This window comes from Oncorhynchus mykiss, chromosome 11 (genome assembly GCF_057628025.1).
Source record: "Oncorhynchus mykiss isolate SJ-2025 chromosome 11, ASM5762802v1, whole genome shotgun sequence".
Classification (NCBI taxonomy): domain Eukaryota; kingdom Metazoa; phylum Chordata; class Actinopteri; order Salmoniformes; family Salmonidae; genus Oncorhynchus; species Oncorhynchus mykiss.
Window position 1 is genome coordinate 53,652,575 of NC_143032.1, and position 12,355 is coordinate 53,664,929.

Sequence of the window (12,355 nt, forward strand, 5' to 3'; positions counted from 1 at the left end):
ATAGCGCCGGAAGTTGGCAAGTTGAAGGACCCATGAATTATGTTTCCCTTTTATAAAAAACAACATCCTATCCTTGATACATGTGTCATACATATTACATATTTTTTTATTCTCCTTGGTGTAAATGATTTCAATTGTACATCGTTTTAAATGCTTTTTAATACCCACTCAAAGTTTTCATGATCAGGAGAAAAGTCTAGCCAGCTATAGTTTCTGCCCAAGCGCTGCTGGAACAAATCTTACCACTATCCTGTCATAACACGGAGGCTATCTAGTTGCCAATTTGATTTTATTATTTCTCTCAGTGTTTGGCAACATTTTTTTTTGTTGGTTGAAGCCCACATACAATGACTGAACAATCAGCATTACTTCTTCGAAAGCAATTGGCAGGTAAGACAAAGGTTTAAAGAAAGAAAGAGACCCCCAAGCTACGTAGCTATCTAGCCGGGTTCAACGAGGGCAGCCACGATTGTTTGTTTACATTAGTGCAATGATCTTGGCTGTAAACACAGTCTAGTTATATATTTTCCGCTTAATTATCATGTTAAGATGACGGAATTCAACTGCACGACTAACCCAATCTATGCATTGACGTAGTCTAAACCAGCGAGTTAGCTAGTTTAACATATTGACTGTCACTGAAACGTCACCAGCGTTACGTTAGTTGGCTAGCTAGGAAGTCAACATTTTGTTACTAATTCGAGCTATAGAGGAAATAACTATCTAATTTAGCCCTAACCTAATCTTACACCAACCTCTGTCTGCAGTGAAACACAACCCTGGTGGGCTGTAAACATGATCTGGCTTGTTATTAGCTAGCTGACAAGCTAGCCAAGGAACAAAGGAATAATCGTCCCCAGGCCCATCTGACAATGGTGGGAACATCACATCATTGTTATCCTGTTCACTCGTTCTGGCAATGGCATACAGCTAGCGTATACGGGTAAATCTATTTGAATTCAATCACTTTTTGACAAAACCCCTTGTGATTTGAACGAAACCTACCATACACATTTGCTCATTGTATAAGTGCTCAGAAAGTTACTATTTGGACCTGAATGCCAAAATGTTCAAGATGTTAAGGTAACGAAAGTTGACCCATTTTGGGTACCCCACCATCATCACTGCAAAATATAAAAGGTTGAGGTTGATTTCATTTACAAGCTTACAAACAAAGTTGTCAAACAGTTTTATAATTTCCGAATTTTTGGTATTATATCTTTTTTAATGACTTTTATTTTAACCTTAACGTCAATTATCTAAACGCATACACATCGATTCTTTTCAAATGTGCGTATGTTGTAGTTTAGACCCTATTTGACATATCTGTTTTTTCTGTTGTGACCACAATCGGTTGAGACACAACATGCTCTTTAATACATGGTGAATGTCATGTTTTGGCTGATAAATGTACTAAAATTGGAATAAAAATTAAATGTCGACTTTCAAATTGTACCACAAAGATCGCTGGAGCTCCACACATCAGCAAATGTTGACTTGAATGGGAACTGTTGTTTTAAATTATACTGTCAATCTTCTTTAGGAAACCTTTTGAAATCATAGAAATATAGATAATAGAAATGACAATTTAAGTTGACATTCGACGTGGAGAGGTGGTCATCTTTGGGGTAGTAAATTCAAGTAAAACATTTTATTCAAGTTCAATGGTGTACCAGCTAAATTGCAGTGGTCTGAAGGAATAGGTCAATTTTATGAATTCTATTGGTGAAGTGACACCCACTCTGTATTCAAGAGAATTTTGTTTCTCAACTGATATTAGGCACAACACAAACACCTTAGATGATCTGAAATGAGGTCTAAGCTACAACATGCGAATATGAAAATAATCAGAGTTTAGTTGTTTTAAGATCATTGACATCAAAGGTTTAAAAATGGCAATTTTGATTGAACTTCGTTTTAGTTTGACAACACTCTTTGTAAGCTTTTTTAAATGATATAAAACTCAACCATTTATATTTTCCAGTGATGAAGACATGGATGGATGTCTTATGGTATGGTGAGGTATGTAAAATGAGTCAACTTTGAGCACCTTTATCTTCTGAATATTCTTGCATTCAGGTACAAAAAGTAACTTTGTCCACTTCTTCCATAGGCAAACATCTATGGAAAGCTTTGTTTAAATCAAAAGGGATGCTGTCAAAAGGTAATTTAATTAAAATGGCTATAGAGTGCCTTCAGAAAGTATTCATAACCCTTGACTTTTTCCACATTTTGTTGTTTATAGACTGAATTCAAAATGGATTCAATTGCTTTTTTCCTTTCACCCATCTACACACAATACCCCAATAATGACTAAATGAAAACATGTTTTTAGACATTTCTGCAAATTTATTAAAAATGAAATATATAAATATCCAATTTACATAAGTATTCACACCCCTGAGTCAATACATGTTAGGATAACCTTTCGCAGCGATTACAGCAGTCTCTCTGGGTAAGTCTCAAAGAGCTTGCACACTTGGATTGTTCAACATTTGCACATTGTTCTTTTAAAACTACTTCAAATTCTTTCAATTTGGTTGTTGATCATTGCTAGGCAGCCATTGTCATGTCTTGCCATAGATTTACAAGCCGGCTTAAGTCAACTGTAACCAGGCCACTCAGGAACATTCAATGTTGTTTTGGTAAACAACTCCAGTGTGTATTTGTCCTTTGTTTTAGGTTATTATCCTGCTGGATGGTGAATTTGTCTCCCAGTGTCTGTTAAAAAGCTGACTGAACCAGGTTTTTTTTGTAAAAAAAAAAACACAAAAACTCCCTATTCCTTGCTGATGACAGGCATACCCATAACATGATGCAGCCACCACCATGCTTGAAAATGTGAATATTTTCAGTGATATGTTGTGTTGGATTTGCCCCAAACATTACTCTTTATTCAAGACATAAAGTTCATTTCTATGCCTTTTTTGTTGTTGCAGTTTTACTTTAGTATCTTATTGCAAACAGGATGCATGTTTTGGAATATTTGTATTCTGTACAGGCTTCCTCTGTTTCACTCTGTTATTAAAGTTAGAATTGTGGAGTAACTACAATGTTGTTGATCCATCCTCAGTTTTCTCCTATCACAGCTATTAAACTCTGTTTTAAAGTCACCATTGGTTTCATGGTGAAATCCCTGAGCGGTTTTCTTCCTCTCCGGCAACTGAGTTTGGAAGGACACCTGTATCTTTGTAGTGACTGGGTGTATTCATACACCACCCAAAATGTAATTAATAACTTGACCATGCTCAAAGGGATATTCACTACCCTCCCACCTGGCCAACATCCTGTGAAATTGCAGAGCGCGTAATTCAAATGACAAAAATCGTAATATTAAACATTCATGAAAATACACGTGTCATACATCACTTAAAAGCTTAACTTCTTGTTAATCCAGCCGCTTCGTCAGATTTCAAAAAGGCTTTACGGCGAACGCACACCATGCGATTATCTGAGGATACTGCCCCGCGCACACAAGCATTACATACATTTTCCAACCAAGCAGAGGTGTCACGAAAGTCAGAAATAGCGATAAAATAAATCACTTACCTTTTGAAGATCTTCATCAGGTTGCAAATGGTTATTTTGTTTGATAAAGTCCTTCATATCCCAAAAAAGTCAGTTTAGTTGGCGCGCTTGACTCAGTAATCCACCGGTTTCCCTCGTTCAAAATGCATACAAATGAATCATGTAAGTTACCAATAAACCTCGTCCAAACAAGTCAAACAGCGTTTCTAATCAATCCTCAGGTACCCTAATATGTAAATAAATGATACAATGTAAGACGGAGAATAGTATGTTCATTACCGGAGATAGATAATGAAGTGCGCACTCTCATCCACGCGCACGTAAAAACACTACAGCCAAAATGGGAGCCACTTAAAAAACTACAAATTCTAGCTAGTTTTTCAAAATCAAACTCTTTCTAAAGGCTGACATCTACTGGAAGCCCTAGGAACTGCAATCTGGGATGTATTCCTTTTATATTCCCATAGAGAGCCATAAAAATCGTTGGTGAGCTCCAAAAAAATCAATTCCTGATGGATTCTCCTGGGGTTTTCGCCTGCCATATCAGTTCTGTTATACTCACAGACATTATTTTAACAGTTTTAGAAACCTTAGAAAACACTCTATCAAATACTACCATTAATATTATATGCATATCCTAGCTTCTGGACCTGAGTAACAGGCAGTTTACTTTGGGAACCTCATTCATCCAAACTTCCGAATACTGCCCCCGACCCTGAAGAAGTTAATTTGACTAAATGCAGCTTGCATGGGCTAGTCTCCCCTGCCCTTTTGATAGGATCAAAGTTCCTTGTGTTGTCAGGGAGCATCTGCCTTCTATTTATAAGACAAATAAGAATATTGTCACTGAATGCAGCTTGTGTGTGCTTTGTGTTCCCTCGCCCTGTTCAAATGATGAAAGGAAATAATGCTGGTTAGTGGACCTGGACTGGTGTCTGATGGCCGTGTGTTTTCCATGGTGGAATTAAAACTTTTTGTCAGTTTTTTCCCACAAGGCTGAAATATGTGCCCTCGCTTTGAAGTGTAAGCAAGGTTTGTTTGTATTTCATCCAACTATCTGTGCTACAAAGTGATGGGTACAGTATATGTAAAATCTTCCACTTTTTGAGTGACCCAACATTGAAGCTGCTTATCTAATTGGTGAAAATGCTATGTCTGTTTAAACACTAGTATTGCACACAGTGTGTCCATGTAACTTACTTGACTTGTTGAACACATTATTTAGGGTTGCCATAACAAATAGTTTGAATACTGATTGACTCAAGACATTTCAGCGTTTCATTTTTTATTAATTTGTTAAAATGTCTGAACATAATTTTGTGCACCCGAGGGGGGTAGGGGGTACATACAGGCCACCTTTTCAGTTGGCCACACTGACAATAGGTACCTGTCACTCTCTTTTTCTACCCCTGTCTAAACAACTTTTCACTGTTCTTTTTGTCTTTTTTTGTTAGTTGTTGCATTTTGTTACCTTGTGTCTTTCTATTTCAGAGCTCAACAAGAACCCAGTGGAGGGCTTTTCAGCTGGCCTAATAGATGATGAGGATATATACAAATGGGAGGTGGTCATCATAGGGCCACAAGACACCCTCTTGTAAGTTAGGACATTTATTTGAGAATGCGTCTGTAGAACATAGGTTGATATTCCTAAAGAAGAGGAGTACATACTTTGAATGTACTCTCAAATGGGTAAATGGGGATGATGACAGCTTTGACCTTGACGGAGCTGCTCTTCTTCCCGGGGAAGGCCTGCCCGCTCCAAGACCTCTCCATCACGGTTGACTACTCCACATTGTCCCCCTCCCAGAGTGCAAAGAACCTTGGCGGGAGGAGACGGGTTAAAGAAGGATTTTTAATCCTGTGAAGAAAAAAAAAGTGTAGAACACTTTTACACCTTGTAGTCCATGCCCCGACGAATTGAGGCTGTTCTCAGGGCAAAAGGGGGTGCAACTCAATATTAGGAAGTTGTTTAATGTTTTGTACACTGTGTATATAGTCCTACTAGCACTGACTTTGCTGATAACTACTTTACTGAGGGAAAAGATACTTACTGTGATATGTGGTTGTATCACCCAGCTATCTTAAGATGAATGCACTAATTGTAAGTCGCTGTGGATAAGAGTATCTGCTAAATTACCCCAATGTGAAATGCTTTGCTTTCTCTGTTCTCTCCCTTACAGTGAAGGAGGGTTTTTCAAAGCGTACCTGACCTTTCCCTATGATTATCCACTACGGCCTCCCAAGATGAAGTTCATCACTGAAATCTGGCATCCTAATGGTAAACACATTGGTCACACGTTATGAGCCTTACTAAACCCAGAGCTGTAACCGTTTTAGAATCATTGGAGTGGGATTTGTGTCCCCTACCAAGTTTGCTGTTTACTAGTGTATATAATCACTTCATCTCTCTTAGTGGCAAAGAATGGTGATGTATGTATCTCAATACTGCATGAGCCAGGAGAGGACAAGTTTGGCTATGAGAAACCAGAGGAACGTTGGCTTCCAATCCACACTGTAGAGACGATTATGATTAGTGTGATCTCCATGCTGGCCGACCCTAACAGTGATTCGCCTGCTAATGTGGATGCTGCGGTGAGTTGTAATAATAAAGGTATTTAAACTGTGTTACAATACCCAAGTACGTCCAGAACCCGTGTCAAAGTGACAAATGACAATTGTGCTATTGAGTTTGTGCCTGTCCCACAGAAAGAGTGGAGGGAGGATCCGAATGGTGAATTCAAGAGGAAGGTGGCTCGCTGTGTACGGAAAAGCCAGGAGATGGCATTTGACTAGAACCCAGACTCAATGGCAAAGTTCCAGGGTGAGTAAGCAACATTCACCTACATACTCATTCTTGTTGTTCTTTAACGGAATGCAATCATTATTTTTGTAATGTTTTGACTGTTCTGTGTCATACTTGACTGTGGTAGAAAACATTGAATGTTTTTCCCCTCTTCCATCTAGCTAAAGGAAATGGCTTCAGAAGGAAAATGGTCCGTTCAGACTAGGCTTTTGCACCCCTTCTTTTACCAATCAAAGGATTTGGTCGGTCAGCCACTTTTCTTTTTTTTCAAACGAAGAATGAATGCGAGAACCTACCAGCAAATATTTCCCTCCATTTCCTGCCTGGAATTATATACTTCATTTAATTTATTTGAAAAATATATAATGTAAGATATGTCACTACTGTAAATTAACTAGCTTTTTTTTTTTTTTATCTGCTGCTGAACAGTTTCTACTTTATACCAGGTTTCTTATGCAATTTGTTTGTTGTGCTTGAAGAATTTAAATCAAATGAAAGCCAGTTCTTCTTAGGTTCTCACCAAGTTTCCCATCTTCAGTCACCTCTACAGAATGCGGGCCTGCCTGCAAAACCTTGTCAAGCATGTTTTCGTCATTCAACACCTGTCATTTGATCACTGCTGCCTTATGTTAGTTCTACTCCCTCTTGGCGGTTGTCCTCTCCCTGGAGGGTTTGATCAGTGTGCTTGTTGACTGGGTCCTCTACCCAGATAATCACAATGTCTGTTACCAATCATGTCAGTCAACTCTGAGGTCACTCTGCTTTAATGAAACTTTTTCCAAAACAACCAAAAAGTTCTATGTTGTTAAGAATTAAGCTGTGATTATTCAGTGGATATACCGGTTTTCTGGCATCTGAATTTACCTCAACTTAAAATGATTACATTTTTTAGGTTTTATAGTTGTTTGATTTGTTCTTAGTCTAGTCTAGTGTTACATGGGAGCTGTAAATGTGATTGACATGACTTGTCCCTTTGAGGTTGTTTCTGGGGGATGGGTGGCACGTTTGGCTTCTTGGTGCATGTGTACCGTTATTTTTTTAATCAGATCTTGTAGAATTCACGTCTACCCCTAGATTTATATTCTGATTTGTGCGTTCAGATTATGAGTGCAAAAATGTCAAACTAAGGCCATCTAATGTTCTGTTATTGGCGCAGCCTATTGTGGACAACATGTTTCTTTCTTTAAGGAATGACAGAAGTCTCATGATATTAACCACCATCTATTTACTCTTGGTGAAACCAGGTGGTAAATTACTGGGAGGCATGTGATTGCACCATTAGTTAGAAATGTGTTTCAAATGCATAAGGTATCTAGGTTTGTTTTGTCTTTGTTACATGGGATTTTGCTGTTGGATTGTTGACATGTGAAAAGGAATGGAAAACTTTAAAGTCATCTGGTATCAAGTGTTATTCTGAAAGAAAGAAAAAATGGACAGCGTTCTGATGCATGTTGATTTAATATTATGCATAACAATCAATGTTTGAATTGTGGTGGGGTGCTTTGCCACAGGCTTAATAATCCAACTTTGCTTTGATCGTCGTGTTCATTAGAGCCACCCTAAAGCCGACACCAAATAAATCATCATCAACAACAATGTCATAGTCATGACCGATACTTTAAGACTATCAAATGACAAACCACTAATGACACATGCAGTCATGTTTGCAGGTTGATTTGCCAACAAATTAGCTATGCTGGGATTGCATACAAATGCAGGTATTATTCATATATTTCTATGTGACATATGGTTTACAATTGATGGTATTGTGTAGGCTTTGTACTCTATAGATTTCACCTCAGACCGGTGTTCACTGTATTTGCATAAGAGACTTTGTGCATTTAAAACATCATGAAGCAATACACTCTGATCATTTCAATCGTGTTTTTCCCAGGTAATCCTGTTATCGCACCCTATTCCCCTTGTTTGTTGTGTTTACCACTTTATGTTTATGCCATGTGTATTTGACATGAGCTCAATAAAATGTGTTAACTGTCATACTTTTGTATTTGTTTTATTTATCTAGTGTTGGTCTAATCGGATGGGAAGAGAAGAAATGGGTCAATTTACTTCAGGTGTATTCGGAAAGTATTCAGACCCCTTGACTTTTTCCACATTTGGTACATTATAGCCTTATTCTAAAATGTATTACATATTTTCTTCTCCCTCAATCTACACAATCTGCCCATAATGACAAAGCGAAAACAGGTTTTTAGAAATCTTTGCAAATATATAAAAAATAAACAAATACCTTATTTACATAAGTATTCAGACCCTTTGCTATGAGACTCAATGTAGATCAGGTGCATCCTGTTTCCATTGGTCGTCTTTGAGATATTTCTACAACTTGATTTGCGTCCATCTGTGATAAATTGATTGGATATGATTTGGAAAGGCAAACATAAGGTCCTACAGTTGACAGTGCACGTCAGAGAAAAAACTAACCCATGAGGTCAAAGGAATTATCCGTAGAGCTCCGAGACAGGATTGTGTTGTGGCACAGATCTGGGGAAGGGTACCAAAACGTTTCTGCAGCATTGAAGGTCCCCAAGAACCGTGGCCTCCATCATTCTTAAATGGAAGAAGTTTATAACCACCAAGACTTTCTAGAGCTGGCCACCCGGCCAAACTGAGCAATCAGGGGAGAAGGGCCTTGGTCAGGGAGGTGACCAAGAACCCGATGGTCACTATGAGAGGGCTCTGGAGTTCCTCTGTGGAGATGTGAGAACCTTCCAGAAGATCAACCAACTCTGCAGCATTCCAACAATCAGGCCTTTTATGGTAGAGTGGCCAGATGAAAGCCACTCCTCAGTAAAAGACACATGACAGCCAATGGTGTAAAGTACTTAAGTAAAAATACTTACGTACTAAAGTCATTTTGGGGGTATTTGTACTTTACTATTTATATTTTTCTCAACTTTTACTTCACTGCATTCCTAAAGAAAATGTTGTACTTTTTACTCCATACATTTTCCTTGAAAATTGTGAAATTCATGCACTTATCAAGAGAACACGTGGTCATCCCTACTGCCTATGTTCTGGTGGACTGTTGGAGTGTGCCCCTGGTTAACTGTACATTTTAAAAACAAGAAAATGGGGCTGTCTGCTTTGCTTAATATAATTTGAATTTGAAATGATTTATACTTTTACTTTTGATACTTAAGTATATTTTAGCAATTAAATGTACTTTTGATACATAAGTATATTTCAAACCAAATACCTTTAGACTTTTACTCAAGTAGTATTTTATTAGGTGACTTTTACTTGAGTCATTTTCTACTAAGGTATCTATACTTTTACTCAAGTATGACAATTGGGTACTTTTTCCACCACTGATGACAGCCACTTGAAGATTGCCAAAAGGCACCTAAAGACTCTCAGACCATAAGAAACAAGATTCTCTGGTCTAATGAAAACAAGATTGAACACTTTGGCCTGAACGTCTGGAGGAAACCTGACACTTATGTAAATGTCATATTTCAGTGTGTTATTTTTTTTTAAATTGCAAAAAAATCTGTGGTATTGTGTGTAGATTGATGAGGGAAAAAAACTATTGTCAATTTTATAATAAGGCTGTAATGTAGTAAAATGTGGAAAAAGTCAAGGGGTCTAAATACTTTATCAATGCAGTGCATTCTGAAAATATTCAGACCCCTTGACTTTTTCTACATTTTTTTTACATTGCAGCCTTATTATGAAATTGATCAAATTGTTTTTTCCCCTCATCAATTTACACACAATAAACCATAAAGAAAAAGCAAAAACAGTTTTTTTTTATTTTTTGAAAATGTATTACAAATAAAAAATTGAAATATCACATTTACATAAGTATTCATACCCTTTACTCAGTACTTTCTGAAGTCACTTTGGCAGCGATTACAGCCTCTAGTCTTCTTGGGTATGACGCTACAAGCTGGGCACACCTGTGTTTGGGGAGTATCTCCCAGATCCTGTCAGGCTTTGTCATGTTGGATGGGGAGTGTCGCTGCACAGCTATTTTCAGGTCTTTCCAGAGATGTTTGATCGGACTTCCAGTGGGGAGACCAAAGATCAACCTACCCCGCCCCCGCGCCATCTCATACTTCTGAGTGGGAGACAATCCCAGGCAGTAGCCTGCTTAGCTCACAAACTAGATTCAGGGCGCCCACTCCGACAAGGTTAATTGATCCACAGTCCCACACGGTGACATGATATCATTGACGTGACGTGTAAATGAGTGATAGAAAACCGATTGCGCAAATTTCACCATTCAGAATTTGTATTTATTTAAATTGTGCGGCGCCCCATGCCGCCCCCGGGAAGATGCCGTCCTGGGCGGATACCCATGTCACCTATGCTTAAATCCGCCACTGGCTCCAGATCTGACACTTGGCATTCAGGCCAATCTTGGTTTCATCAGGCCAATCTTGGTTTCATCAGACCAGAGAATCTTGTTTCTCATGGTCTGAAGTCCTTTAGGTGCCTTTTGACAACTCCAAGCGGGCTGTCATGTGCCTTTTACTGTGGAGTGGCTTCCGTCTGGACACTCTACCATAAAGGCCTGATTGATAAAGGCCTCTACCATAAAGGCCTGGTGGAGTGCTGCAGAGATGGCTGTCCTTCTGGATGGTTCTCCCATCTCCACAGAGGAACTCTGAAGCTCTGTCAGAGTGACTATCGGGTTCTTGGTCACCTCCCCCCGATTGCTCAGTTTGGCCGGGCGGCCAGCTCTAGGAAGAGTCTTGGTGGTTCCAAACTTCTTCCATTTAAGAATGATGGAGGCCACTGTGTTCTTGGGGACCTTCAATGCTGCATAATTGTTTTTGTACCCTTCCCCAGATCTCTGCCTCGACACAATCCTGTCTTGGAGCTCTACGGACATCTCCTTCGACCTCATGGCTTGGTTTTTTCTCTGACATGCACTTTCAACTGTGGGACCTTATATAGACAGGTGTGTGCCTTTCCAAACAATGTCCAATCAATTGCATTTACCACAGGTGGACTCCAATCAAGTTGAAGAAACATCTCCCTCTGAAACTCAATCCTGGACTTCCTGACGAGCCGCCACTAGGTGGTAAGGGTAGGGAACAACACGTCTGCCACGCTGATCCTCAACACTGGGGCCACTCAGGGGTGTGTACTTAGTCCCCTCCTGTACTCCCTGTTCACCCATGACTGCATGGCCTAACACGACTCCAACACCATCATTAAGTTTGCTGACCACACAACAGTGGTAGGCTTGATTACCGACAACGATGAGACAGCCTATAGGGAGGAGGTCAGAGAAATGGCAGTGTGGTGCTAGGACAACAACCTCTCCTTCAATGCGAGCAAGAAAAATGAACTGATTGTGGATTACAGGAAAAGGCAGGCCAAAAAGTCCCCCATTAACATCAACGGGGCTGTAGTGGAGCGGGTTCAGAGTTTCAAGTTCCTTGGTGTCCACATTACCAACGATCTATCATGGTCCAAACACACCAAGACAGTCGTGAAGAGGGCACGACAAAACCTTTCCCCCTTCAGTAGACTGAAGAGATTTGGCATGGGTCCCCAGATGCACTATCGAGAGCATCCTGACCAGTTGCATCACCGCCTGGTATGGCAACTGCTCGGCATCTGACCATAAGGCGCTGCAGAGGGTAGTGCATATGGCCCAGTACATCACTAGGGCCAAGCTTCCTGTCATCCAGGAGCTATGTAATAGGCGGTGCCCATAAAATTGTCGGAGACGCCAGTCACCCAAGTCATAGACTGTTTTCTCTGCTACCGCACAAGCAGTACCGGAGCGCCAAGTCTAGGACCAAAAGGCTCCTTAACAGCTTCTACCCCCAAGCCATAAGACTGCTGAGCTCAAATGGCCACCAGACTATTACATTGCCCCCCCCCCCCCCCCCCCCAACCCCCATTTGTTTTGTACACTGCTACTACTCACTGTTTATTATCACTTCACCCCTACCTACATGTACAAATGACCTCTAACCTGTACCCCCACGGTACCCCTATATATAGCCTTGTTATTGTTATGTTATTGTGTTACTTTTTATT

General features: G+C 39.8%; 1 protein-coding gene across 8 annotated transcripts; it reads left to right on the top strand.

Moving 5' to 3' along the window:
• Nucleotides 1-8,329, top strand: LOC110535903 (ubiquitin-conjugating enzyme E2 G1). 8 transcript variants are annotated; one of them, XM_090190440.1, is made up of 8 exons: nucleotides 796-943; nucleotides 1,985-2,022; nucleotides 2,114-2,164; nucleotides 5,020-5,122; nucleotides 5,709-5,806; nucleotides 5,942-6,120; nucleotides 6,235-6,349; nucleotides 6,493-8,329. In XM_090190440.1, exons 3-7 carry the CDS (start codon nucleotides 2,152-2,154, stop codon nucleotides 6,319-6,321), a joined length of 480 nt encoding a protein of 159 aa, XP_090046566.1. In that variant the 5' UTR covers nucleotides 796-943; nucleotides 1,985-2,022; nucleotides 2,114-2,151; the 3' UTR covers nucleotides 6,322-6,349; nucleotides 6,493-8,329. The 8 variants fall into 8 exon arrangements, with proteins under 8 accessions (XP_021476945.1, XP_090046569.1, XP_090046572.1 ...); XM_090190442.1 differs by having other exon boundaries at nucleotides 768-2,022; XM_090190441.1 differs by lacking the exon at nucleotides 1,985-2,022 and having other exon boundaries at nucleotides 781-943.
• The last annotated feature ends 4,026 nt before the right edge of the window (nucleotides 8,330-12,355 follow it).